Raw genomic sequence first — 27,569 nt, 5'->3', positions numbered from 1 at the left:
CAAAACAGAAACAGATTCAACTCAACTGTTTTGTTTGTCTTACTCTGCAGATCTTTACAAGGTACATTGTTTTTCTATTGAGTACACTGGGAACTTAACAAGCTTTGTTTTGGTGTGACCAGCCACCATTCTCCTAAATCCTCATCCTTCCAACACTTAGTGCTTAAAAATTACTCCACAGCTGCACTTGAAAGACTACTCCTTTACCACTGCTGTGACCTTTCTCCCAAATACTTCTGATCTTGTCTTGACTAAAACCAAAATATTTCTGAATCTTGAAGGACTGAAGTCAAAGTGGGTTTAAGAAAGCTGGCGGCCACACGATTTGGAGAGCTGCTCACAAGGGATAACCAGGGCTAATGTGTCCCCACTGTGTAATTCAGAGCCCTGGTAAGTGAAGCTCTGATTCAGATTTGTCCCCTAAGGAATCCTTTCTCTCATGCTCCAGTTCTCCAGTGACTGCAGTTGGAATTTAGGGAGATTAGCTTTGGCAAACTAAAACTGGCCTTTATGAATACTTTCCTTCCCATGAGGGAAAATAAAATATCATCCAAACTATCACTTCTGTTAGTCATAAAAAGAAAAGAATTTTAAAAAGTCATTTTATAGCATCTGAAGTGAATACAAATTTTTTATATAAACAAAATTTCTCTGCTTCTTCTTCCTCTGAGTATTCAAAATATTTGCCCAACTTTAATCCCACTGTTTTGGTCAGGATGGAAAGAACTACATTGTACTCAGGACTAGGGAGCAAAATAAAACTGTCACCGTGTTTTAATTAATTTACAGAAAGAGGAGCTTGAGCCAGTAGAGCTGTTTGTCATCAGGTTTTCATTTGCTGTATTGAAATGAGCCTTCATGCTTCCAGCTGGGTTTCGTTCATCACCATCGAGTCTCTGTGTGCAGATATGGTGTATGTCCTGTGGGAAGGAGAAGGTACAATGATCATTTTGTTCGTACCAAGCTGGAAATTAAGTTCCTAATTCCAGGAAGTGGTTTCTCCAGATCATTTTGTTCACTGCACAGGCCTAGGAAAGCCAACTTGCATTCAGCATCAGAGACTAAGTGGAACCTCCTTCAGAGAGATAACTTGGAGGTTAGCCACCAAAGGCTACTTTGGATTTATCTCTCATTTGACTAAAACTGTAGAAGGGGTTTTGGTAAACAATAAATTCAGCACCTCAAACGTTTACAACATATATAAACTCTATATGTTCTGCAGATGAAGTAAATCTGAGTGCAGGACCTGCTATGAGAAGTTGTGGAAGTTCAAGATATTGACTCATTCTGAGCAACACATCAAAAAATGCTGGAAGTGGTAAAGGAATATGCTGAGGCATATATATTTTAGGCCTTTGAAGAAAATTACTGGAATTCTACTATTTCATGGCATTGGTGGCCTTTGTATCGGTCTACACTGTCAGATCAACATCTATCGTTTTCTCATTGTTCAGTCACAGAAATAAGGCAATTTCTGGTGTAATGCAGAACTAGAAGCACTTTTTCTCCAAGGGCATAATTAGTGTTTTCAGGAACTCCACTGGCGTTCAGCGTAAATTTCGCCTGAAAGGTGTAAATAGAAAAGGGCTTTCTTATGAGACCTTATTATACTTTGATTTGTTGATTTTGAGGTGAATGTTACCTACAGGGTGATTAAGGAACTATTGTCTCTCCTTGCTGATCCTGCAGCTGAAAGGCACAGTATTAACATGTTGGAATGTAAGTAAGTAGCACAATTGTCTTCCATTTACTTCACTGGAAATAGAGGTCATCAATACCTTCTGGAGGTAACTCATATGATGACATGAAAGAAAAGGAACAAGAAGACAGGTTTGATCCCAAAACCTCTAAAACCAGTGGGCCTTTTTTATACCAATGGAGTTGCAGTTGGATTTGAAAGTAAGGGTTGCCTCCTTGCTTCTCTTTATACATCCAGAGTCACTTCATAAATTCCCATGGCAAGAAATACCCTAAATAAGTCATGGTTAAAAACAAGAAATAAGATTCATAGAGCTATGATTCTTGGTAGATCTTAGTTTGATATTTTTTTGGAATGTTGTGTACTTAAAGACACCCTACTTCTTGAAAAAGAAATTACCTTGATTTTTTCAAGGAGTTCTTCGCTTTCAGTCCTCCTGACCGGCAACAGGCGAACTTACAATCTATGACCTGGTAAATTATTGGGTTGTACATGGCTGCTGACTTTGCAAGCAGTGTTGGTACCACTGAAAACTGAATGGGAACTGAATCTGGCTGTCCGAAGGCTGACCAGACTGAGACCACGGCGTAGGGGATCCAGGCAATGAGGAACCCCGCGCAGATCAACATCGCCACCTTGTGAGAGGAGAAAAGAGAGGAGGAGGAGGTTTATCCAGCACACTCAGACACTGGAAGCACAGCCCAGAGCGGGGCAGAATGCAAGGGAACATGCCACTGAATGAAAAAGAAAAATAATAACTTGCTTCAGGTAAATTTACAATATGAAGAAAATCTGTCACACATCTTTACCTAGTGCCTGCTTTTCTTTCACCTGCCCCGGAGCAGTTAATGAGTCTGTTATCACAGACATTTAAAAATGCCATAAAGTCTGGCTAAATATGAGGAAACTAAATGAGATCTCAGAAAGTAATATTCATTTGACACTGGATTTAAATTATTTAAGGAGGAGAGTCCTTTCAAAACACAGAATCTCTTTTTTTTTTTTTTTTTTTTGGATAACATACAGATTATAGTAGAGCTGTGAAAATTTTTGAAAAAGATCTTCTGAAAACTGGGAATTTAATTAAGAGTGAGAATGCTAGTACAATGTCTTGTTATCTTTCTTCTAACCCACATCACAGATTTGTACTCCATTAAGATATGAAGATAGTTTAAAAAAGCATATTTCCAGAAAATACTTCAGTTCTGATAACACGTTCCCAGTAAATTAGTAAAGGACGTCCTTATAATGCGAGGAAATACAACCATAAGAAAGTTTAGTATAAATAATAAATAAAAAGTGTTTGGGGCTAGAATTTGAGATTTATATATTTTACCTGAACTGGCCTGTCTGCACTCAGTCACAGCCTGGTAAAACTTAAGATGACATCATGCAATAATACATCCTGAAGAATATCTGCCATTATACTGCTGCCATTGACAGGCTGTTACTGTATCCAGACTGGGGGTAGTACAAGTGCACTCATTTGGAATAAGGCAATTAGCAGGATTAGGGGAAAAAAATCACCAGAAAGCAAAAGGATTTTGGACGTTGCATAACCTTTTTTTGTACTTTTATTTTGTTGTCTGTTACTGAAGGAAGTGAAGTGCACATGAGCAAAGGGTCTCAAACACAGCCTGTTTGTCATAAATCATGCTGTGGAGTCAAATAGGTTATAAGGGAGACTCATTTTCCATACTTATATTTATCCCAACATTATGTTCCCTACTGTGGATTCAAGACAGGAGGGACAATTACTAGTGTTTCAACTCAGATCACACTGAAGCTTTATGTGATCCCTCCAATATGGCAAAAATAAATCTGCAGCCTCAAATCCAAAGTTTGCATTGTTCTTCAAAGGAGATTTGCTGAATAACCACAAAAAAATGTACCGTATTGAAACAACCCTTTGAAAGGCAAGTACAGCTGTACCAGCTGTATTGGCAGCACTGGCTGTACAGGTACCAGCTGAGGTTCTCCAATATGTTTAGACATATTGTCCCTTATTGCTCTATGTTATATAACTTTCAGTTCAACTCACAAAAAAAAAAAATGTAACAAAGTTTGATCAGCCAAGCAAAAGTTGCTGTTTGTCTCTCTCTCTTGGCGTGGCTTACAGAGGCTGGTGAATCTTTTGCAGCTAAGGAATCTGGTTTTGTTCAATACAAGTCTTTATTTTGAGAGATTTGCTGGCACAATAACTGGTATCAAGGCTCATGGCTGTCACCATTGCCAAACAGAAAATAGATTCAATCAGAAGGAAAAACAGGATATGGTCTAAGATGCCAAGTTAATCTTAGTACTTCAGTGCATTTTTATCATAGGCCTGAACTTAAATGATAAATTATTTACATAAAGACAATTGCAGTGTCACAGAACTGATTTTGGTTTATATCTTCATTAACAGAGGAATGTAAACTGTCTGAAAGTTTTATTTCCCTGCAACAAAATCTGCTCTTTATCTGTTTTCTGTTATAATTTCTGTGTACCTCGAATGCCTTAAATTATTCTTTACAACTGTTCCTGGAAGCAAAGGGTGTTTTATGGTGGGGAACAAAGACATAGGGAGATGATATGACTTGTAAGGTCACACAGGAAAGCTGTGACAGAGCTTCAGAGTGAATCATGATCTCAGGGACTCGAGTACCCTAATCACAGAATTATGTTTCCACTCCTGTTTCTCCCATCTTGACAACAGAGGAGAAATCTACAAGAACCACATTCAGGGCATCGTACCATTATCTCCAAACCTGCTTCTATGACCCAGCAAAGCAAACTGAGGTTACTGTTCCTACCTTGGTCAGCTTCATTTCAAGTATGTGGCTGTTCTGAATCCTGGTATCGTAGTGAGCGACTTCTTTGGTGGACGATTTGACTTTCAAAATTATTTTGACATAGGAAAACACAATCACCGCAGTTGGGAGCAGGAGGCAGAAGAAAAGAATACTGAGAACAAAAACCTGTCCGGCCACCGAAGCCTGTGCCAGCCACCAGTCCAGAGTGCAGGAAGTCCCAAATGGCTCAGGGGCGTAGTTCCCCACCCCAGCAAAAGGCACCGTAGCCCAGAACGTAGCATAGGCCCAGATTATTGTCAGGCAGATAAATGCATGATGTCTCTTCAGCCAGGTACCTGCAAGGTAATTCCAGAGTTGCAAGCTCATGCCCACATGTATCTGGCACGACTGAACATGCCATGTCTCATGGAAGTGTTCAAGGCCAGGTTGGATGTAACTCTGAGCAATCTGGTCTAGTGGAAGCTGTCCCTCTGTGGGGGTGGAACTGGATGGTCTTTAAGGTCCCTTCAACCCAAACCATTCTATTGTTCTCTGATTCTATGAAGTAAGAGTTTGGTCAACTGTTTGGCAACAACTCTGTAGTGTTAGTCTTGCCTCTTTCCAGAAATCATTAGTGACCCTGAGTGAGGCCCTGAGTGAGGCCCTCCAGCTCATGTTGTGCCTCATGAAGGCAAATGTACACTCATATGGAAGACTCCACCTGACTTTATTTTAGGTCTTTGCTTTAAGTTGTGGTGATTTACGACTGAGAAGAGTCCACACCAAAGCAATTCAAGCAACCAGGCCAGCAACATTGTGGGAATCTTGTGCAGTAACTTTGGAAATTGCTTTGTGGTCACTAACAGTGTATTCATGGTGTGTGATCAGATGACAGAGAGGTTCAACCTACATGAAGGACTAAGACTTTAATTCAGCTTTTCATTACTCAATATGAAGGCTTACCCACGGCAACTGTACAGTGTAACTTACATTATTTCCTATTCTTTCTGTCATGTATTACCAGGCTAAAGTTCAATCTCAGGACAGTTCTCAACATAAATTATTAAACTAAGTGATTTTTAAAAAAGGCTTTACAGAGGGAATGAGATATGTTCTACAGAAGGAATGAGAATAAGACGTATTTTTACCTTGACATTCTTTTCCAGTACAGAAAATCACCATGGGTTCCTGTCAGAAGGATCCATAATAGGTTTTTTCATGTATCCTTACCCATTTTTTAAATTAATCCTAATTTTATTAAATGCATCTCTGAAGCTGTGGAATATGGAATATTGTCTTTCTGCTCATCTTGCATACAGTTCTAATCCATGTGGAAAAAGCTTCAGTTTACAAGCTTTCCATCATCACATATGTTCAGCATTGGATTTGGATAGAACCAACAAGTTAAAATCTGTAATTTATTCAGAAACTTGAAATATAGTGCAATGACCCTTCCACTTCAGGAGGTCCAACCTGTTTGCAGTTCCTGACTCACAGAGGAGTTTTCACTCACTTCACACTAACATTGAGGAGCTTTCTTCTGGATTTCAGGATGACTTAAAACAGAACCAAAGCAAAGGAGCACCTATGATTTGAATATGACCACTGTCCCTTCACAGCTGATTTTACATTTCCAGATCATTGGAAGGAAAATGAACACTGCCTGACAAATGATGTATTCATGTATGATGGGTGAGAGGCAGAAAAGTGGTTTGTTGTGCTCAGAGATGGAAAAACAAAGCAACAATAGCATGAGTATTAAAAGAGTGACATTCTTTTCACAGCTTTTATCAAATCATAGCAACCTAGTACAAAAAAAAAAAAAAAAAAAAGATGTAAGTAAAAAACTGGTGCTCCAGGTCCCTGAAGACTGATTTAGTCATTATACAGATAATGTCTAATTTAACCTCCGAGAATGAGTATGATAAACATGTTTATTGGTCTCCATCATTTGGTATAGACAACCATGATCAGCGCCCTTGAGCATAAAGGTTTTGAAGGGTTCTGTCCCCAGGGTACTAAGATGCCATGCTAAATACCAGAGATGGTGGCATGAATGCAGCCAGGCATGAAACATTCACATCAGTTCACCAAACCTGTGAAAAACTGTCCATGATTTGGGTTGCCACTGAATTATTTTGATAAGACTTCTATAGGAAGAACTGAAATCCCACTTAATGTGAATGGTGTATCTAAAACTCAGCTAAGGAGACCTTTCCTGCACTCCCATTTAAGGAAGAAGATGCCAGGGATCTATGATAGCACAGGATCTATGATAGCACAGGATCTATGATAGTACATCTTAGCACACTACCACAGATCTTAACTGCTTACACAGAGTGGCTTGCTTACATTTCCTAGCTGTAGACATTCCTTAAACCTCAACATTACATGATTGACATTATATCTCATTATAAAGAAATCTGTTGTGTATCCCTCAAGTCACATGGGAAAGGTGTTTCTTATATGTGAAGTTACCCTGTATTTTGATGGGATTTTAATCCTTTCCAAAGCAGGAAAAACATCTTTTCTAAACTGTGACAATTTCTTTTAACTGGAAAGAATGAAGCATATAATACATCATGTTCAAGGCATACAAGATATTGATGGATATGATGGTAACAGCTTTCATTGCCAAATTCATTTCATCCTCTCAGGTTCCATCTCCATATTAGAGAGATGGTATCACATTATGAATTATTGCCCATCCAAATCTCTTAGATGTTTTAAATAGCTTGCCACGTATCTTAGAGGAATTTAGGCATCTAATAGGGAATATTTCTATGTGTTGGTCCATAAGGTCCTGAAATATGTGCAATAATTGCATGTGCTAATGTTAATAGGCCTTGATACACATAAAGTGTTTTGTCTAGAATGGATTATGAAAACTCATGGCTTAAGGAGGCAGCAGAGAGACAACAGTGAAGATGTTATGTCCAGCAAATTTAGCTGGGATTACTTGGATCATGAAAATGTGCTTCTCTTATCTATGTATTCTCCTCTATATTTAAAAAAAAAAACATTCTGAAGAGCTTAAATATGATTTCAGTGTAGTAAACTACAGCACTTAATATAGTTCCTCTATAGTCACAGATAATATAGTTATCTCTAAATATAGATATAGAGTTGTCTTACCATAGGACAAGTGGCAGATTTTTAGGTACCTGTCCAGGCTGACAGCTGTCATGGTAATAAGGCTCCCACAGCCAAAGAAGAAACCAGCCCATCCATACCAGCGGCAGCCTATCCATCCAAACATCCAGCGGTGACAAAAGAAGGAGATGATGCTGAAAGGTTTGCCTACAACTTCAAAAAAGGAGAAGAGAATGTCAGCTGACTGATAAAACCCATCATTGATAAAACCATCCTTTTTCAGAAAGACAAACCCTCTCCTTTGGACAAAACTGTAAAGTGTTCTGCAATGTCAAGAGAGGGCTTCAGGCACAAGTAACCTGGTCACAGATATGAAAACCTTCTAAGCTTCCCCAAAAAGATGGAAAATATATAATATTTTTGAGGCACTCTAGGTCATTCCTCCATTTGTAAAACAGGGGTGCATTATGGAAGAAGTGAAGTTGGGACAAATGTTGTTCCATTCTCACCTTAAATCAGATTTAAATTATTCATATGCTTTGTAAACACTGTAAAAATAAGAAAGTTTGAAATTTGCAATATTCTAGTTAGAAAATTACCACTAGCTCCTGCTTATTAATATTTTATATATTTTTGGTCAAAAACCAGACAAAGAAAAAAAGCAATGTCAATGAAACAGAAAACTCAAAAATTTATAATCTAGGAACATCAGCATATTTTCAAAATCCTTCATTTCTACTTACCAGACTGACCTGAAATGCTCTCAGGCCTGAACAGTTCAACTGCAATATTCAAACAGCATTAAATATTGAACTCCACGTTTCTGTGACTGTATTCCTTCCTGCACAGGAGTAGCCAGAGCACCTCAAGGATTTGAAAACATCTCCGCTGCCCTGGGCTATTTTCCCCAGCTGAACCACAGTGTCTGTAATGTCATAGCAGCTCAGTGAATTGGTTTATAAAGAGGGTCTTGCAAAATGTAATTCTCACAAGGTAACCTATTCATAGAAGCCAAGATAAAAGTCTTATTTTGTTGAAGATATCTGCAGGAAAATATTTTTGGTTGTTCCCAAAAATATTCCATTTCACATCAGATTGAACACAATACTAAGCATTCTGTTTTCAGTATTAGTAGAAAATCAAAACATTTCTAATAAAATCAAATATTGCATAAAATGGCCTCTGCTCCATGTTTTACGCCAAAAGCATCATGATTGAAAACCCATCAAAAACAGATTTCTTTTTAAACAAGGTATTTTGGGATTATTTTCCTTTAGCCTAGGTCTGTAAGGAAAGTTCTGTCTGAGCCTGAAGGTTGTGCTCGGGTCAATGTATGATATGCTTTTCTCTGAGCAGAATAAATGTACTTTTAATTTTTCAAGCAAAAGCTGACCTCAGTGATTAAGTTTCAAGAAAAACATTAAATATGGCAAGGTCTAGGACATATTCTAACAGCCAGCAACTTTACTCAGGTGAATGATTGCCAGCTTTAAAGGCCAACACATTTATTTGCACAAAACCAAATTTCTCTTCAGCAGCAGGACTCGGAGGAGCTCAGAGCACGGTGTCAGTGCAAAAAGAGCCCGATGCAGCTTTGAACAAGAGGCTGGTGCCACCCTGTGGAAATCTGCAGGAAGCAGGTCCATGGCAGAACTCGTTTCTCTAACAAGATGCCAAGATAAGTGTGTGAAAGATGAAGACTTTGCGGGGGGGGAAATCCCATCTTCACTCTAATCGGTCCAGCAGACCGAACACATCATATTTCTCAGGTGAACATCTTCCATTAGCAAAAATATATTAGAGAAGGGAGAAAAAACCTGCATGGCTGTGCCAATCACAATTATTTTTAAATCCAAAACTTAAACACACAGATAGACTGAGATTCCCCATGGATGAAAGCAAGGTGACCAGGTGATATGGTGGTGACAGACCTTAACAGAGAAGCTGTCAGGCCTCATGCTAAGAAGGCTCCCTAACTAGCTGTAATTTGCATGGTTGGGACATACACCTTTTGTGGTTAAGAAATACCTATTAAAACTCATCAAATTATAGCATGGTTTGGCTTGCAAGAGTTCTCAAAGATCAAATAGTTCCAACCCCCCTGTCATGGACAGGGACACCTCCCACTAGACCAGGCTGCTCAGAGTTCCATCCAACCCAGCCTTGAACACTTCAGGGATGGAGTAGCCACTCCTGCTCTTGGCAACATTCAAAATATATAGCTGGGGAAATTGTCCTGAAAAACTTCTTCTCGTTGGATTGACTATCATAAGAGTCAAACATGAGACTTATAAGACAGACTCTTAAAGACACAAAGGAAATGGGAGCATCCTAGAAGAGTAAGAAAACATTGTGGTTTTTTCTCCTTAACTTCCAGATGTTGAAAGATGGAAATAGTGACCCCATGGCAGAAATGCCAAAGAAATCATTGGGATTTTTCTGTGTGGTAGCAATGATATTTGTACTAACATCTTTCTTCTACTGAATTTGTATTTGCTTCAGAAATCCATGTCTACTGATCAAAACCCCTGTAATCTGCAGGGGTGAGCAGATCCTTAGCCTTGTGCCATGAGAGCATCAGCGAGGGGAGACTGGGAGCCACCATTTTATATTGTTCAGTGCTGTTTTGGACATTTGGATGAGAGCAAAACCATTTGGCAGAGATGAGGGTAGAAAAAGGGTGCACTGCAGTTGAAGGCAGGGTTCCCAGTGTATGCAACACACAAGGGGACAGATGACTTTGGGAGCATGGGAATATATTGCCACTTATATTGTAAGGGGGAGAATCCCATGGTCAGCTGGGTCTTTTTACCTATTGGATTGCCTGACATCCAAACTATCCTTTTCTAAAGGACATCCAGCCCTTCTGCTGCATTTGCATGTAGCCATGAGCAGCTGAGGGAGAGACTCGTCAAGAGCCAAAAACAACAATCTCCAGAGGCTCTTGACTCTGCAACTCTGTATAAACCTTTCCAAAGCTTTCTCCTCCCATGCCAGGACATCCAGACTGTGGGGCTGAAATAAAAATCCTCCCAGTTGGCTGCTGTTGCTCTTACTTTACAGATTGACACAAATGCTTATTTTTCTGATCCAGGGATAAAGGAGGGTGGTCACTAGAGAGAAAACTATTAGCTTTGGTAGGCTGATGACTACTGGCTTTTTCCAATTACTTGGCCAAACATGTATTTTTGAGGCATTTGGATCACTTCTATTGCATCCAACAGCAAGAAAACACAGTTTTCTGTGCCTGTAATACTGAGCTATTTTGTGGTTATTGTGCCAGGGTGCACATAGAAACTGTCTTTGGAGAGCTGCCCAGTGCTGGGATGAACAGGTGTTTTGACTGATTGACAAAATCAATCCTATTTTTCCCTCTGTACCGTTCATTTCTTCCCATCAAGTTGTCCAGGAATGTTGTTTTCCATCCGTCCCTGTTATTTATATGCAAATAAGAGAGCAGAAATATCAGTAGCAAAAGGTCTTTGGGGCTCCCTTGACTTTCAGAGGAATGTCTCTTGCTGCTGCCAGAAAGAATGGTGGGATAGTAAAAATGAGTGAAAATAAAGACATGAAATTACCTGAAATGCCCAGATCACACACTGCTAAATTAACAGTCATTATCTCAGCAGGTCTCAACTTCTTTTTTCGCTTTGAGGACATAAAAATAACATACCCATTTCCCAGAGTCGAAAGGATCCCTGTAATAATGAAAAACAGAATAACAATCAAATTAGAAGCCTCCTCAAAACCAGCAATATCCCACCTTCCCTGTGAAATTCCCTGCTATTTTCAGCCTGAACCTGTGGTCCTAAGACTGGACATTTTACTCTGAAACGTGGTCATCTCATTGTCATTATGCAGCTCATAGAGACATAGACTGCAGACACCTCCCTCCCACAGCAAATACTATTTTCCCCTCTGCAGCAGAGCATTGCCTTCACCACCTGAGCCTGCACAGCTATTGACTGAATGGTCTCAATAGAAATCCCGTCATTCCTCTGTTATCATCAATCCCATTTTTTCTCACAAACATTTGTACAGCCACAGGAACGAAATTCTGTCTGCAGCTGCCTGCAGTCAAATGTATTCAATATTGTAATCAGAGGTAGAGGGATGTAAACTAAGAAATTAATATAAAAATCTTAAATTTTACAATAAAATTAATTTCTATAATAAGAAAGAAAAATAATCAAATTAATCTGATTATTCTGATTTTAACTTCCAGGTGGAATTCAGTGCATGAGCAGGACCCTTTTTTGCTGGATGACTTTTTTTTTTTCCATATCACCACCCCAGCAACCACAGGGAACCACACTGCAAGTGGCTGATCACCCATTGAATTAATCACACTGGTACCATTGAATTAATCACACTGGTACCAAAAACAGTAGAGTTTCCATTTCCCTTAAAGAAAAAATGTTTCTTCAGTAACTCATATCTGAGTTTAACCTCAGCATGAGAGTTTTGCAGCAGAAACACAGGACAGCACACACAACATCCCTCTCATGAAGCAAGAATCACACCCAAAGGTGGAAAACCCAAAGGAACCTTTGCCCATAGAGCCTCACACCAGGGCAGAGGAGATGAAGAAGGAGGGAGACACAGAAGAAAAGAGTGAAGAGCAAAGAATGGCAGAAACCCCAACCTCCTGCCCTGACATTGTCTCACCAAAGGCACCTACAATGTCCGTGAGGAAGATTTTGGAGAGGAGTTCACTTCAGAGAAGTGTGAGAAAAGATGTTTTCCTTAAGTACTTTATGTTTATCATCTTTGTTTCTCCCTACATAAACAGTAATTAAATGTTAAGGTTTGGGGGTTGGAAGTTTGGGGATTGGAACTGGATGATCTTTAAAGCCCCTTCCAACCCAATCCATTTTTTAACTCTATGATTCTAAAGTAAATTCCTCTCAATGAGCCTGTTTGCCACTTCGGTAACTGGGGATGGATCTCCCTGTCTTTACCTCCACCCTGGCTTCATCTCCACTGTTTTTTCTCTGCCTATTTCCTCCCTGTCCCACTGTGAGGGTCATTCTGGGTGCCAGCTGAGGTCAACTCACCACACCACTACAAAAAATCATAAATAACCCAACTTTCCTCTGTTGATGAGGCAGCAAAGTCACCTTTTGTGATGCCTTCGTACACAAGGCTCTGTGGGGCAAACTCAGCTCCATTTTATGTTTCCAAAAGACTCCATTAGCCCTCCAACCTCCCAGCAACTCTGACCTATCCAAATATTGTACCTTTGAATACCACATAATTTTCATCAGAATCTTCTGTCAGGCCAGACCTAAGGAATTGAAGTTCAGGAATCAAATGGGAATTTAATTATTAAGTAATTAATTTGGTAATTCAGTAATTAATAGTCCAGGATTTAAATGGATATTTAAGTATTTACTCAGGCCCATCAGTGGAACAATCCCTTGCAAGGGTGACATGTCCTCAAAAAATCAAGAAGCCCAACCTGGAAACATCCATGAGGCAGAGAGAAAAATGTTTCTCAGAGGCTAAAACCAGACTATTTACTAAGATATACGAGTAGCCATAGGGCCAAGAGTTTACCAAACTCAGGACAAAAGTATTTTGATTTTTAATTTTTTGGTATTAAATGCAACACTAATTGGACCCTCTTCTTATTTTTATATTGACAGTATTGTTTTCTAAATTATTAAAAAAAAAAAAAAAAAAAAAAACAGGACAGAAGCTGGATTATTATTGATCTCAAGTTTTCACAGGAAATTTGATTTACCCGTGGCGAATTAAATTTAAAGAACAACCTACTCTTATGGTTCTGCAAATTTAATCTGAATTATAAGCAGATAGAGGTATTCATATGAACTATTTTCTTCCTTGCAGCTAAGTCAATGAGTCTCAATGTCGTGATAATTTTTTTATATATTTTAATCCTTTTCTCTCTTAATACCATTTTTCTCTCCAGTGATATTTCGGATAGCTAAAGTGTCAGCATCCAATTTGAAATACTTTTTGAAAGCACTTGACATTTTCCTGAATCTTTTTCAACTGACTGGCAGTCCAGAGAGATGTCTCCATCTCTGCCAAGCCTCTAAAGCAACTGCTCATTATTAATATCAATGTTCCAGAGAGCCCCAGCCCACTGACCTCCTAATCCTGCATCTGGAAGGGGTCCAGTGATAATTTATGTTGGGTTTTGTCTATGCTTTCATCTGACAACTTCTTATCTGAATTCTTTTTCAACTCCTCAGTGACCAAAACTTTATAATCTCCTTAGAGGAGCATCTAATGCTCCACTTCCCCTTCTGTTAAATGGTTTTCCTAGCAGTTAGCTGGAGACCTTGCTGGTGCAATCTCCAGGTCTGGTAGGTGAGAAATAGGGGAAAAAGAGTCTTAAGATATAAAATAAAGGTTCTTTTCCAGGAGTGAACAGTTCAGGGCACAGCTGTCCATGGCACTGTAGCACTACTACATGTATACAAAGAGCCAAGGATATGATAACTAAAAAAGTGACACCTGCAGAGAAAGAGCCAGGCTGAGACACACAAACTGCAGTGAGAGGTGCAAGTGTTTAAAATTAGTAAACTGAAGAAATAAACTTTCATTTCTCCAACTGACAGCAGCACTAAACCACCAGAGAAAATAAAAAAAAAATAATAAAAAAAAAGATAGTTCAGGATTTTGTTTTCAATTAAGCTGTTTCATAACATGCTGAGGAAGCATGCAGCAAGAGTTTGCAAATCAATAGTTAGTTGCCACAGGGTTTCAGAGGAGCTGGCAACCAGCAGGTCCCTGCTCAGTAGTTTGTCACCCTGCCTGACCATACAGTGAATCAATCAAGCTAGTGATGAAAAAGCTGGTGGGGGAAGTGAAAAAAATAAAAAGAATTGGATTCTCAAAACCACATGCATGATTAGATTTATTTTTTTTTCCTAGACAATTAAAAAAACTTCACACAGAAATCAACTAATCAGGACAAAAGATCATGTGCTCACAGAAAATTTACCACAGATAGTTCAAGACCTCTGATTTTCTTCAAGGCAAAAAAATTGCACTTTTTCTATTTCAAACCGCAATACTTCAGCTGTAGAACCAATCTGACCCTAAAGTTCTGCCGAGCTGCCTGGCAGCATCCTAGCCTTGTTTCAGCCACAATGCAGCTTCTTCCCCTCTTTGAAAGAAATTTTAAACTCATTTGCACTTACACATCTCAAGGGCAAAAGGATGTGCAATAGCAGTCCTGGCTTCCCACCTCCTGGCTTCCCTCTCCCTGCTATCAGGATGTCCACATAGGCCATCCTCAAGAGGGGCCACAATTTTCTTGGAAGGGATCTGCAAAGGATTAGGGAACACAGTTCAGTGCTGCCACTGAACTGAAATGAAGGTGACAAGTTCGGTCTGAATCACAAGTTATAATAAAAAACACATCATAGGATCATTCAGGTCAGAAAAGGCCTCCAAGATCATCAAGTCCAACCTTCGACCACCAGGCCCACTAAATTATATCACGAAGTGCCATGTCTACTTGCTTTCTGAACAGTTACAGGGCTGGTGATTCCATTTCCCTGGGCAGCCTATTATATCTGCTGAACCACTTTTTCAGTGAAGAAGTTTTTCCTAATATTGAATCTAAACCTCCCCTGGTGCAATTTGAATCCGTTTCCTCTTGTCCTGTCACTTGTTGGGCAAAGAGACCAACCCCTCAGGTGGTTGTGGAGAGTGATAAGGTCTGCCCTGAGCCTCCTTTTCTCCCTACCTCACAGTAGCTGAATGCTCCAGCTCGGTTTTCCATCTTCTGCAGATTACACACACAGTTTATAAAGTAAATCTGCAGTACTGCAGAGTTACCCCAAGGCACAGCTATGCATAAAACTATTAGAGCACAGGGTTTTTGCTTACTGTTTTGGACACTTGGGAGCTGTGATTAACTGTAAAGCTGCCACTTAAAGCAAATTTGCAGCCTTAGCAAACTTGCTGTGTGGAACTTGATGTCAGCGAATAGCTTCAGAGGGGTAAGCTTCCCTCTCTACTATCTACCACCCAAAAACTTTGCAGAGCAGTGTTTTATGTCCCGACAGAAATGTGGATGCTTTGAATTGTCAGAAGTCAACTCAGTGGAAAAGGAAATTTGAGTTGTTTGGGTTTTGGTGGGTTTTTTTTTTCAATAAGTAAAAAAAGCTACTCAGAGACTTACCTGGGAACAATGGAGATGAATTTCCTTCTAAGTCCTCCTTTTTATGGAAGCCCAAGGTATTACTAAAATGTTGCTATCCACCTAAACATGAGTGGGTACCAAAATATGGATCTGCACGGCAGCAGGAGCTAATGGTGGCATCCCCAAGGCACTACACTAAATTAGCCTTGTGAGCTACAACTCACATGAGAAGAATCAATCCAAGCAAAGGCTTTTTTTTTCTTTTTCTTTCTCTCTCTCTTTTTTTTTTTTTTTTTTTTTTTAAGAAAAACGTCCTTAAAGGTTGCTTTACCCCATCTATTTACAAACACAGACAACCTGGCATTGGTCCTTCCACCGGTTTTGTTTAATATCCTCTCTTAGTGGTTGAGACATAAGGTGAAATTGTGCTTTACTGGTGAAAACTATCACACTCTCCTTCACACAAATCCCTATGAAAGGGCGGGAAGGGAGGAGGGGGAGTGGAGGGTTCTGCACTTCTCTTGGCCTCTGGCAACTTAATATACATTACTGTATGATATACAATGTCTAAGACATTGCTGTGCTGGTCTAGAAATTATGAAACCAGTTGCTGAAACGGTTGAGGTCACAGCTGGCCAGCAGCTTGGTGCTTAAAAACAGTGCAGTGATTGCTAAAAGGAATTATAAATGCCTCTTCCAGACACCAGTGGTGTCTTATTGCATAGATCCAAGTCCAAGGAAGATGCAAACACAGCATTTACATGCATATGTGAAGACCATAATTGCCTCTAATGAAATCTGCTACTGGAGCGTGTAATGGCCAGAAGGGTAAAGTAACTAACCAAGTCAAACGCAATTCAAAACAAACACATGAAAACTAAGTTAAATCCAGACCTAAATGTAGGATATGATATGTTGAGCTACATACACACAGCAGAGTGTGTGTGTATGAGCCCACCACAGGCTGTCTGACGTCCAGTCCATAACATCAGGAAGGTGGGAATCTCATTGGTAAGTCCAATATCAAAATGATTACCAGACCTTTTTGAATTATAATTTCAGGTTCTTCACACTGCTCATGGAAGACTTTGCCTTTATGGTTGGCTTTTGGCTTTTCAATGGAAACTTTTAATTCCTGTTCCTTGCCTTAATTTGATTACATCTGAGTTTTTCAATATGTTTCACACCTGATAGGAGTAGTGGTTTTTTTTTTTCTGGAACAGGATAAACCTACCCTAAATAGAGCAAACAAAACAAGGCAACACAGTGTATATTGGAAGGATTCATTGCAGCTACTCAAACATATTTCCTGAGAAAAAGCCAATCAAAAGTTTTAGTAACACCTCTGACAATTACATATTTAAGAAAAGGGAAGAGAATGTTGCTTGCACAGATGAAATGTGCCTGAGAGCAATGTCCAAAGACTTCCTGAACTCTCTCAGGCTTGGTGCTGTGACCACTTCCCTGGGGAGCCTGCTTCAGCACCCCATCACCCTCTGGGTGAAGAACCTTTTCCTAATATCCAACCTAAACCTCCCTTGACACACCTCATGCCATTCCCTTGAGTGTTGAGACGAGTACTGACACAAAAAGATATAATTGGGAAAAATTCACTTCTTCTCAGAGACAATTAAACTGTAAGGTAGTAACTTATCAGTAGGGAAAAAAAATAGCATTTATTCACTTTTTGCTGGAAGGTCTGTTGCCAGTCAATTGTGGCTATCTGGAGCAGCATTGTCTGTTGCCACCAACTGTTCACACCATATTTCTAATACACTTTCTCCTCTCCCTCCTAGATTTTTCTTTCTAGTATGAAGAAATATGTAATTACACATCTAATGCACAGCAGTTTCTGCCTCCTTTGTGAGAGCTACAAGCAGGCAGTCGTATTTCAGACACCAATTATAAAATCATTACCAATTACTGTCAAATAAAAACCAGCTATGATGTCAGCTTCTCTAGAAAGCTTTGATGCAAAGGGGTCTTCCTTCTGGAGATAATGTGGGACGTATTCTTCCTGGGAGGAAGTGTTGTGATCTGATGCCATCCCACTCATGTCCAGTTAAGTGTCTGAAAAACAAAAGAGAAGAGTTTGCAATAGATCACATCTGCTGTTAGAAAATGCAAAGATATTTTTGTTCATACACAAGATGCATCTTCCCATCTTTGTTTCTGCTCTGCCACTTTCCAGGGCATTTCAAAATCGCATAAAACATCCTACCGTGATCTATTTCATGGTTTCATCCAAGAACATTGTTATTCACATGGCACCACAGGATAAAAAAGATACTAAGCTGTTAGAGAATGTCCAAAGGAGGGCCACAGGAATGGTGAAGGGTTTGAAGGAGAAGCAGTATGAGCAACGGCTGAGGGCATTTGGTCTGTTCAGATGGAGGAGACTGAGGGGAGACTTCATTGCGGTTACAACTTCCTTGTGAGGGGAAGAGGAGGGGCAGGCACTGATCTCTGCTCTGTGGGGACCAGTGACAGGACCAAAGGAAATGGCCCCAAGTTGTTGGAGAGGTTTAGATTGGATATTAGGAAGGAGTTTATCACTCAGAGGGTGGTTGGGCACTGGAACAGGTTCCCCAGGGCAGTGGTCACATCACAAAGCCTGACAGAGTTCAAGTAGTGCTTGGAAGACACTCTTTGGCACACTATGTGAGTCTTGGGGATGGTCCTGTGCCGGGCCAGGAGCTGGACTTGATGATCCTGATGGGTCCACTCCAATTCAGTGTATTCTGTGATTCTGTGAGTCTGTGGCAGTGCCCACAGTAACCCATCTGAGCAGGTACCAGTGTATTGTGGCTTTCAAGCCAGGTCTTTGGAAGTGCCTTCCCTGAATATCTTACGGATCTCCTTGTTTCCAGCTTGGTCTAAGAGTGCCTCATGACTGAAAATACAGGAAAAAATATACAAAGCAATCCTTTGTGTCTGATTATCTTCATTGTTCCATGTGTGTAATGTATACTGTACTCTTTGTCTTTATTAATAAACACAGTTCCCTTAATGCCAAGAAACTGGTAATTACCAGTAAGACAGTCCCAGCAATTTCTTCCTATCCTGAGGGGCACTATGTCTACAGATGGTAGCTCTAAAAATTTTAAAGATAAGTTAAATTTCATATCTATAAATTGTCCTTAGAGTTGTTTAGGTGTTGGGTTCCAATGCAAATAGCTTTTCCAAGCTATAGTTATAAATAGCAATTGGCTGCAGCAGTCATGAAGAAGAAGAAGAATTATTAAATAATGGACTCACGTAGGAAGGCTTGCTGAGTTTTCTTTCCATTTCCTTTTGTGTGGAAATGGGTCATTGAGGTCAAATAGACTAATTAAAATAGAGTGAACTCAGATACAGGAGAATGTGGCAGACACCTATGAGGGATATCCCTCCAGGACAACTGAAAAAGTTAAGTGAGGAACCCTTGCATAAGGCAAAAACCATTCTGCCATGCTTGAAAACATCCAGCCAGGAGCTTTTTAGGGCATTCAGACCCCTCAATTCTTCTTGCCAATGCTTGGTGGAGCAGGAGCTGCACTCAAGAACTTAACACTTGACTCTCAGGGCTTCCATACCTTTTTCTGTGGAACCTGGGACAAGCTGTAAAGCTCCAAATTTTGCCTCTCAGAAGTCCAAACTTGAAGGGAGACCAGGTGAGAAGAAAAAAGTATTGCCTTATTTTACCCATTTGCTATCTCTCCTGCTTCTTGAAGACAGGCAGTCTTCTCAATAACAGACCTGTGTGGTCAGGTGCACCTGTGTACACCTAAAGCACTCACAACCCTCTCCCTTTGTCCCTCTAGCTTTGAAAAAAGGTGATCTAAGGAGACCATCTAGTACAAAAGGATAGACTAAATCATGACTCTGGGAAAGAAAACAATCAGAATGATCATCCTCTCCATCCTATCATAGCCACAGGTCTTGATCCAGATTCCACCTGGTCTTTTAAAGGATCCTGATGTTTTTCTATCCCCCGGCTTGCACGGTCCCACAGCTCTTCTGTGGTTGCAGCATTTGGGGGTCTGAAGTGATGCAAGTGGAAAAGCACATCTGGGACCTGTCAGCACAATTTGGGATTGATACAAATACCAAAGTGTTTAAGGGCATGTTCCTCTTTTGATCCACACTAGAATCTCCCACTCCAGTCAGTATCAGGTGGCTGACAAGGACAATAGTGTCCAACTTACAAACACAGAAAAAAGTATCTTTAAAGAGGAAATTTCAACACCTGTATATGTGAAGCCCAATCAGAAGTCCTGCCACTGGGATTTTTAACTAGCATTAAAGAAAAGGTGCAGGTTTCCCAAGCAAATCACAGCCCTGGAACAGGAGGAGGCCCTCTCTGATCCAACTGTTCCTGGAAGATTTTGCTGTTCCCTCAAAGTTTTTTACCTGCTTGTAAATGTTAATCTTGTGACAGACTACTCCTATCTGGTTGCTGATAAAGAAGCTCCTTATTGTGGCTTTAAGCAGAGAGAGTAAATTATTTCTTGAAAAATTTCAACAAAAATAAAAAAGAAATTAATGTCAAATTTCCAAGAAGATACAAAAACTCTCCCCATTATTGTAATAATGTCTGATGAATTAAAAATAAATTTCAGATATAAGAAGATAAAAGCCAACCCTACTTGATTCACACAAAAAGTTTGCGGTGACATATAATGCAGGGGATTAATAGTAGGTTATGGCTTTAAAAAATGTTCATCATTGTGATTAGGCAGAAATTACCTGTGTCACCCAAAATGAAGCTCTATGAAAGAATCAGATCTCACCTTTAGAACACATAAACAGAAAAGGATGTAATTAACATGGCAGAATAATTAGTTCTCTCATAATTCCAAATCAAGAAAAGCCATAATCTTGATCTGCATCTAGTGTCTAAATGTTGGCTAAAAACATATGGAGAGGGATAACTTTTATAATAATAGACAAACCCTAGCAAATGTAGGGGATGTCCATTTTCCCAGCTGAATTATTTCAGGAACCAACATTTAAACTGCTAACTTTGTTGGGTTTATTTATACATGTGCTTTTTAAAGTATCACAGTATTAAATGCCTGATAAAAGTCATAGATGTTCTGATCCACAGCTCCTAAAAGTTAATAGTCAGTGACAGGGACTATAAAATGTTATTTTAATAGAAATGCCAGTGATCCATGCTTGTACCAACCCTCATTGCTTGCAAGCCCCTGTGAACTCCTAAAACATATCTGGGAAGCTGCAAATAGGAAGTGGACTAGCCCAGATTCAAATTACGCCTTCTTCCATGGGGCTTTGATAAATATGGGCACATACCAGCGAAATCTGGAGTCTGTCATTTAAATTAGTAAGAAAACAATCACTATGCTTATGTTAGGCATCTAAAAATGGATATATTTAGTTTATGTAGCACAGCCAAAGTGGTATGAAATCAGGAAAGCATTTTTGTAACTAAGGATGGAAATGTTAATACCAACCATTAAAAAAAAAAAAAATTTAAAATTCTGAAAAACCTAAAGGTATTTAGTATTAGAAAAAGCCTTCTATGTTTCATGGGAATGACAGAAACTGAACTACTATCAGATGCTGCAAAAATTTTCTGTGGAAGTTATTGTGGCAGCAATACTTTCATGTGCTTGAGAAGAGAACACAAGAAATCGTGGACCACATTCAAGCATGGCAATTATTTGTAGAAGCAGATTAATTTACCAAGGGATAAATGGCAGAGTGGAGCAAAAGATATCCATGGACCCAGCATTACCTCACAGAAAGTTAGTAGAGCTCATTTTGAAGGGCTTTATACAGCTAAAGTGATAACATTATCAACTGCGTTAATTAAGAAAATAATTTTCTGCTCTCTCATGATATGTTAAAAACAATAAAGCTATGAATAATTTTGAGTTAGTAAAAGACAAGAGCTAATACCAGCAACTATTGTTATCTTTTTAAGAGGAAAAAAGGTAATTTTCTCTTCCTTTAATTTGTCCAATGACATCTATTTCTCAGAGTCCCCACAGTAAAGTTAGTCATCTCTCAGTGTCTGCTGGATCCCAGCTCCTGCTGTCTCTGCTGTCAGCTCCTACTGTCAAGTGTCATTTTTATCCTAAACTTTCCCTGTGTATTTTGAGGAGCTCATTTCATGGGCATGGGCTGTGGAAACAGGAAAAGGTCCCAGAGGGCAGTGAGAGGTGAAACCTATTTTTAATTAAAGCACCAGTTAGGTGCTTCTATTTTCTTTCAGTCTTAAAGCTAAGCAGGAAGACTTACTATGGAACTTTGAAAAACATGCAATAATTTTAAAAAATATGACGATAAACACACAAGTGGTTATGTGAGTTTTAGGTGCTTGTCGTGATTTGATCCAGCCTCTGCCTCTCCTGGCAGTCTCTGCCCACATTCTCCACCAAAAATGTCATGGTTTTGCTCTGGGCCAGTTTTCTCTCACCCCCCACACAATTGCTATAAGTTGAGAGAAGGTTTATGCAGACAAAAGAGATCTGACTGGGGAGAATAATATTAAGATTTATTGCTAACAACTAAGGAACCATATCTACAACAATTCTAGTTAGGTAAAAATATTATGTGTTTACAGAAACACCCCTACTCCCTTTGTATCAGTTCAGGAGGAGAAGCAGTTTCTGTTCTATTTCCGGAGCTCCAGGTCTTTTAAATAATTTTGCAGCATTCGAAAGTTCTTCTTCTGTTATCCCTAGGATGACAACTCTGATCCGTCACATCTGGAACTGTTTCTCTTTCTCTCTCTCTTCTATGTCAGCCTCAGGGCTGGGCCTACCCCCCTCCTGGGCTAAGACCAGAGGCTGGGAATCCTGTAGAGTCTTCCATGGACTGCAAGGGGACACTTCATTCCCATGGAACTTCACCACAGAGTCACAGGGGATAATGGCTTTTGAGTCCACCCCTATTTCCTGTGGGGTCCCTTCCCACAGGAGAACAGACCTCTCTGAAGTGGGCCCATCTCTCAGGCAGCAGGTCTTCCATTCTCTGCTGTCCCTCAGGGTCACAAATTCAGCTGCACCAGCACAGATCCCTCACTGAGATCCCAGGCCTAGCCAAGTCTTTCTGCTCCACCATAGTTCTCTTTCTCTCTCCATGGGTCACAGGTTGCCAGCAGGACTCTGTTTCGTTCTAGGCTTTCTCATGGAGTCACATCTTCTTCAAGGATTCCTCTGCTTCGGCATGGGCTCCTTCATGAGCTGCTCCCCAGCAGTTTTCCACAGGTGGCAGGGATTTTAGTTTTCAGTCAGACAGTGCTCCCTTCCCCTCAAAGTTTTTCCCCTTAAGTGATTCCACACTGCAGTAGGTCTCCAATGTCCCAAGTGTGGGAGCAGAGCACACACAGAGCACCACAGCCTACCATCTAGCTCAATACAGATCATCTTTCCAGCACATTCCATGATGAAAGGCCCCCTGTGCCTGTGAAAACAGATTTAAAACCACAACAAAAGAAACCAACCTGCTGCTTCTTAGAAATGGATTCGTTCTTCCATCTGTGCTGCAGACACTCATCTTTAATTAATACAAACAATTTCGCTTTTAAATAATATATTCTTTAAAATGGAACTGTTCAACTCTAGCCAACCTCAGGAGATCAAAAATCATCACCCAAACACTATAAAATGTCAGTATCAAACCTCAGAAGTTCTGAGATTAAAGGAAAAAGTGATGTGAGGATTTTTGTTGGGCCTAATGAATGCAGCTCTGCCAGCCCTACATCAGTTCTGCTCCCTGCTCTCTCCTCATCTCTCACTGGGGTGTTTCAACATGTCCTTCATGGCTCAGCCAGTCTCTTCTTACCCTGAGGGTACTCCATTCCCACCTCTTTCAGGAAAGAAGATGACCACAGAATAGTGATAGCCTTGCTGATCCCTTTCTCTTACAGGGAGGGGGGAGAAAAAATCTTGGTTGTTCTTGCCGAGCACCTGATGTTTTTCCTCAGATTTAGGAAAATTCTGGGAATTTTCACACCACGTTGCAAAAGCATGACATTTTGCAGGAGCTGAGTGGCAGCAACAAAATGGACTTGACCTTTCCCTGTCACTTATCATAGAATCATGGAATGGTTTGAGTTGGAAGGGACCTCAAAGATCATCTCGTTCCAACCCTCCCGTCATGGGCAGGGACACCTTCCACTAGACCAGGTTGCTCAGAACCTCGTCCAGCCTGGCCTTGAGCACTTCCAGGGATGGGGCATCCACAGCTTCTGTGGGCAACCTGTGTGTGATGGTTCAGATTTGGCTCCCTGCCAAATGCCCAAAGCCCAGTAGCAGCCTTCCCCCTTTCCCCCTTCCTTCCTCCCCCAGGGCAAAGGAAAAAAAACTATGCAAATTGAAGAACCCAGAAAAAAAATCAAGCTAGTTATATAAAAAACATATTTTATGTATATTACAGTTAAGATGCTATGTACACAGCAAACGGGAATCCAAACACCCCCCGAAGGGATAGGGAAAGGGGAAAAAGGGACAAAAGGAAACAAAAAGGGACACTGAATAGATATGCGCAATCAAATAGTAAAACAAATCTCACCACATCCCTTAGAAAGCAGGATTGGCAGTCACGGCCAGCACTCTCCAAGCCTCCACATGGCAGGCCAGTGGATGCTGCAGGCCTCAGCCTTAGATAAGCGAGACCAACGCAGGGACCCACTGTTCCCGAACTTTGGCAGAAGAGAAGAGAGCGAAGGCCTCTCCTCCCTTCTTATTTATACTTCGATTTACATAAAAATCGTATGGAATACTGGGAACACTGTCCCTTCCTTGGTTACAAACTGGTAACCAGGGAAGGCCTAGATTAAAACCACCACACTGTGCCAGTGTCTCACAGCGCTCACAGCAAAGAATTTCTCCCTAATATCTAATCTAAAACTGTCCCAGTCAGTTTATTTCCCTTATTTATTGGGCACTTATATTTGGTTTCAGAGTTTTGTAGACCCCTTGGTGGCTGGCTCACTGCAGACACAGCATGAGACTTTCGACGTCCCCCAAAAAAAGTTCAGCCTGTGAGCCTTTAGGTCCCATCTGCACCTACAACATCACCTGGCAAAGAAAAGAGCTTCACAATAACTGCTACCTCAGCAGCTGCAAACCTGTCCAGTCTGTGTCTTTGTCCATTTGTATTTCATCCAACATCATGACTTGGCCACTGTCCATCTTTTCCTGTAATATCCATCCTCTGATGGATATTCTCACAGTTCCCTACTCTAACGAGGGAACAGGAAGGTCTGGAGGACCAATAACAGAGCAACCCCCTGGATCCTGCTGAGTCTCATTCATTCTTCAATTTGATGGGCAATTTTCAGCAAATTGCTAAACTTCTTCCCCCTGAAGGGAAACAGAGTGAATTTGCATCTACAGAGGAGGTGGGCCAACGGACTAATGTGTTCTAGTGTAATGGCTCCCAAGTCAGTGATCCAAGGAAGAAAAATGTGTTCTGCTGTTTTGGAAAATTATTATAAACCACAAGGTGTCCTAAGCAATGTGGAGGCACTCAATGCTTTTACGAAGCACAAATTAACTTCTTAGCTCCAGCAACAGCAGATTATGATTTTGCAGGTGATGGAAAACTCAAAGACCTGAAATTGTGGGGTTTTTTTCCCCAGTATAGCATCTTCAGAAGAAAACTGATTTAGGTACAATAGGGAGATCAAAACTGAAATTTCAGATTCATCCCAGCAGCCTATTTTCAATTTTTGATGTGAAAAATCACAAGCATTATTGTTTTCAAAATTTATACAGTTAGCCCTCAATATCCAGAGGGTATGTAACAACATGCACAAGCCTGAAGTCAGCTGAATTGTACAACATATTTGTGGATTTGTTTTCCTATACCTCAGTAAAACAACAAATAAATAATGCTCTCTGTAGTGTAGTGCCTCCTAATATCCCTGACAGTGGCCAGGCATGTATTTTTGTCCAGGAGCAGCATCTGAAGCTGCTGGGGCAAGCAAACCATGGAAAATTTCCTTCTTCTGAAAAAAGCTATGTATTTGAGCAAGGTGGGCAGAGAAGCAGCCTTCACAACAGTCACCTCTGATTAGGAAGATAAATCTCTTGCCTCCTCACTCTGGTTGTTAATAGACCCCTCTGCATGTGGTATCCCAGAGCCCAGAACCACAGTGCTCAATGGTAACTTTGTGTTACACCCTGCAGAAGGCAGACAACTGAGAAATGAGATTGTGGCATATGATCATTACAACCTTTATGACTGAAAAACAGGCTGGGGAGTACATCAAGCAAACACATACTCCCTGTCCGATTTCTTAGAAGGATAAATTTTGCTGCTACTGATGAGTGTCCAGCCTATTCCTAACCATGGAAATTTCACAGCTTTCCAAGGTAATTTTTTCCTGAGGTTAATCAAAATTCTCGGAGAAGGAAACTTGAGACCACTCCCCTGTTAAACAACTTACATCATTAAACCAGAAAGACTAATTTTCCTCCCAGATCCTTAATACATGACATAGATAGATTCTTTTGGGGGAATGAATAATATTAGGGATTGATTTCAGTATTTTAGGGGTCTAATTAGTGCAGATTCAATAATCTGCTGAATTCAGCCTTAATAAACACCTTATTAGTGCAAGACAGATTATGAACAGGGCTGCATACAAGGGAGGGAAATTCAAGTGCCTTGAACAAGGAGAAAGATAGTAGCATATTGACTTGTGTCACTGCTTTGGCAATAATTGGGCATCAACTGTGCTTTTTAATGACTCCAAAAAAAAAAATTGAAATTTGCCATCATATTACATCACAAAATATACACGAGCAGCAAGAGCTGTAGGTGCAGGACGGTGAGAGGAATGCAAAAAGATAAATTCAGAAGAACCTGAACTCAAACAAAAGCATCATTTTATCTGGTGAATAGAAGGTATTCAAAAATCACTGAGAAAAACTCAATTTGGGAAATTATGGTGAAGAACCGTGTATATGTCAATGTTTGATAAATAACAGCAAGATTTCCTTCTGCTTGGGTTTTAGGCCATAAACCCAACCTAACTGCAAAGCACTGTACACACCAACAAGGCAACAACAGCCAGTGCCCACAGCAGAGGACACTGCCAGTGTCCTTGCCAGGCTGGCAGCACCTGAAATACATCCACAGCTTGCCCAGGAAGCAGAGCACATTATACCAGGGGCCCTGCTTAGGCTAAAAATTCATCTCCAAATCTGAGCACTCTTTGCAAAGTCCCTCAAAGTCGAGAGCCAGCCTATTGATCTTGTTCCCACTGTATCCCCTCTGTATCAGGGAGCTCTCTGACACATCAGAATTTCCTTACACTCATGTTCGAGCTCACCTTGCTTACAAATTTCAGGACACCCACCCTTACTCTTGTCTGGGGAAGACAGCACCGTATTTTTTTGCAAGAGTTTTCCTAGGAGTCCTGGTAGTGAGCAGATCAGCTGTGTGAACCTGCTGCAGCAGAGTAATGTGCCAAATATCAGGCTCTACCCCTTTGCTAATATTTCAGAGGGAACATAGCTGTCTCTGTAGACCTAAATCAAAACAAACTTAAATAAAAGAGAGCAGGCATTTCACAAGATCTGGAGAGGCTGCAAAGGTTTTATTGAATATTTCTATGGCATCGACAGCACAGCAGCAAATAAAGCATTTCACACTCCTGCTTTCCTGAGGTTGACTTGTGAAAAAAGCATGTGCCACTCAAATATGGGAGCTACACAATCAGCAGACAGTCTGGGAGAAAATGTAAAGCAGTCACAACCAAGCATCATTTAGAGAGGATAAAAATTAGTTTCAGTAACCCAGCAAATAATGTTTTAACCAACAAACAGTACCCCAATTGTAACGCCACAGGAGAACAAGCAACAAGGAAGAGCCACGAAAACAAGACCAGATGAAGAAGAACAGAAAGGCAATGACA

At 40.4% G+C, this 27,569-nt stretch overlaps 1 protein-coding gene across 1 annotated transcript in view; it reads right to left on the bottom strand.

Moving 5' to 3' along the window:
• Positions 1-711: 711 nt before the first annotated feature.
• OPN5 (opsin 5) overlaps positions 712-27,569 on the bottom strand; it is a 29,564-nt gene continuing 2,706 nt past the window's right edge. Inside the window, exons 2-7 of the mRNA XM_027898634.1 lie at positions 17,609-17,761; positions 11,145-11,264; positions 7,609-7,779; positions 4,495-4,829; positions 2,099-2,334; positions 712-920 (exon numbers count right to left, since the gene is read on the bottom strand). Coding sequence (XP_027754435.1) covers positions 857-920; positions 2,099-2,334; positions 4,495-4,829; positions 7,609-7,779; positions 11,145-11,264; positions 17,609-17,747 — 1,065 coding nt within the window. The 5' untranslated portion in view covers positions 17,748-17,761 and the 3' untranslated portion in view covers positions 712-856. The remainder of the gene's footprint in view (positions 921-2,098; positions 2,335-4,494; positions 4,830-7,608; positions 7,780-11,144; positions 11,265-17,608; positions 17,762-27,569) is intronic.

This window comes from Empidonax traillii, unplaced genomic scaffold (genome assembly GCF_003031625.1).
Source record: "Empidonax traillii isolate 1590-97213 ecotype Southwest subspecies unplaced genomic scaffold, ASM303162v1 scaffold609:size479882, whole genome shotgun sequence".
In the NCBI taxonomy this organism is placed as follows: domain Eukaryota; kingdom Metazoa; phylum Chordata; class Aves; order Passeriformes; family Tyrannidae; genus Empidonax; species Empidonax traillii.
The sequence above is the reverse complement of the archived record's forward strand: the minus strand, read 5'-3'. Positions and strand labels throughout refer to the sequence as shown.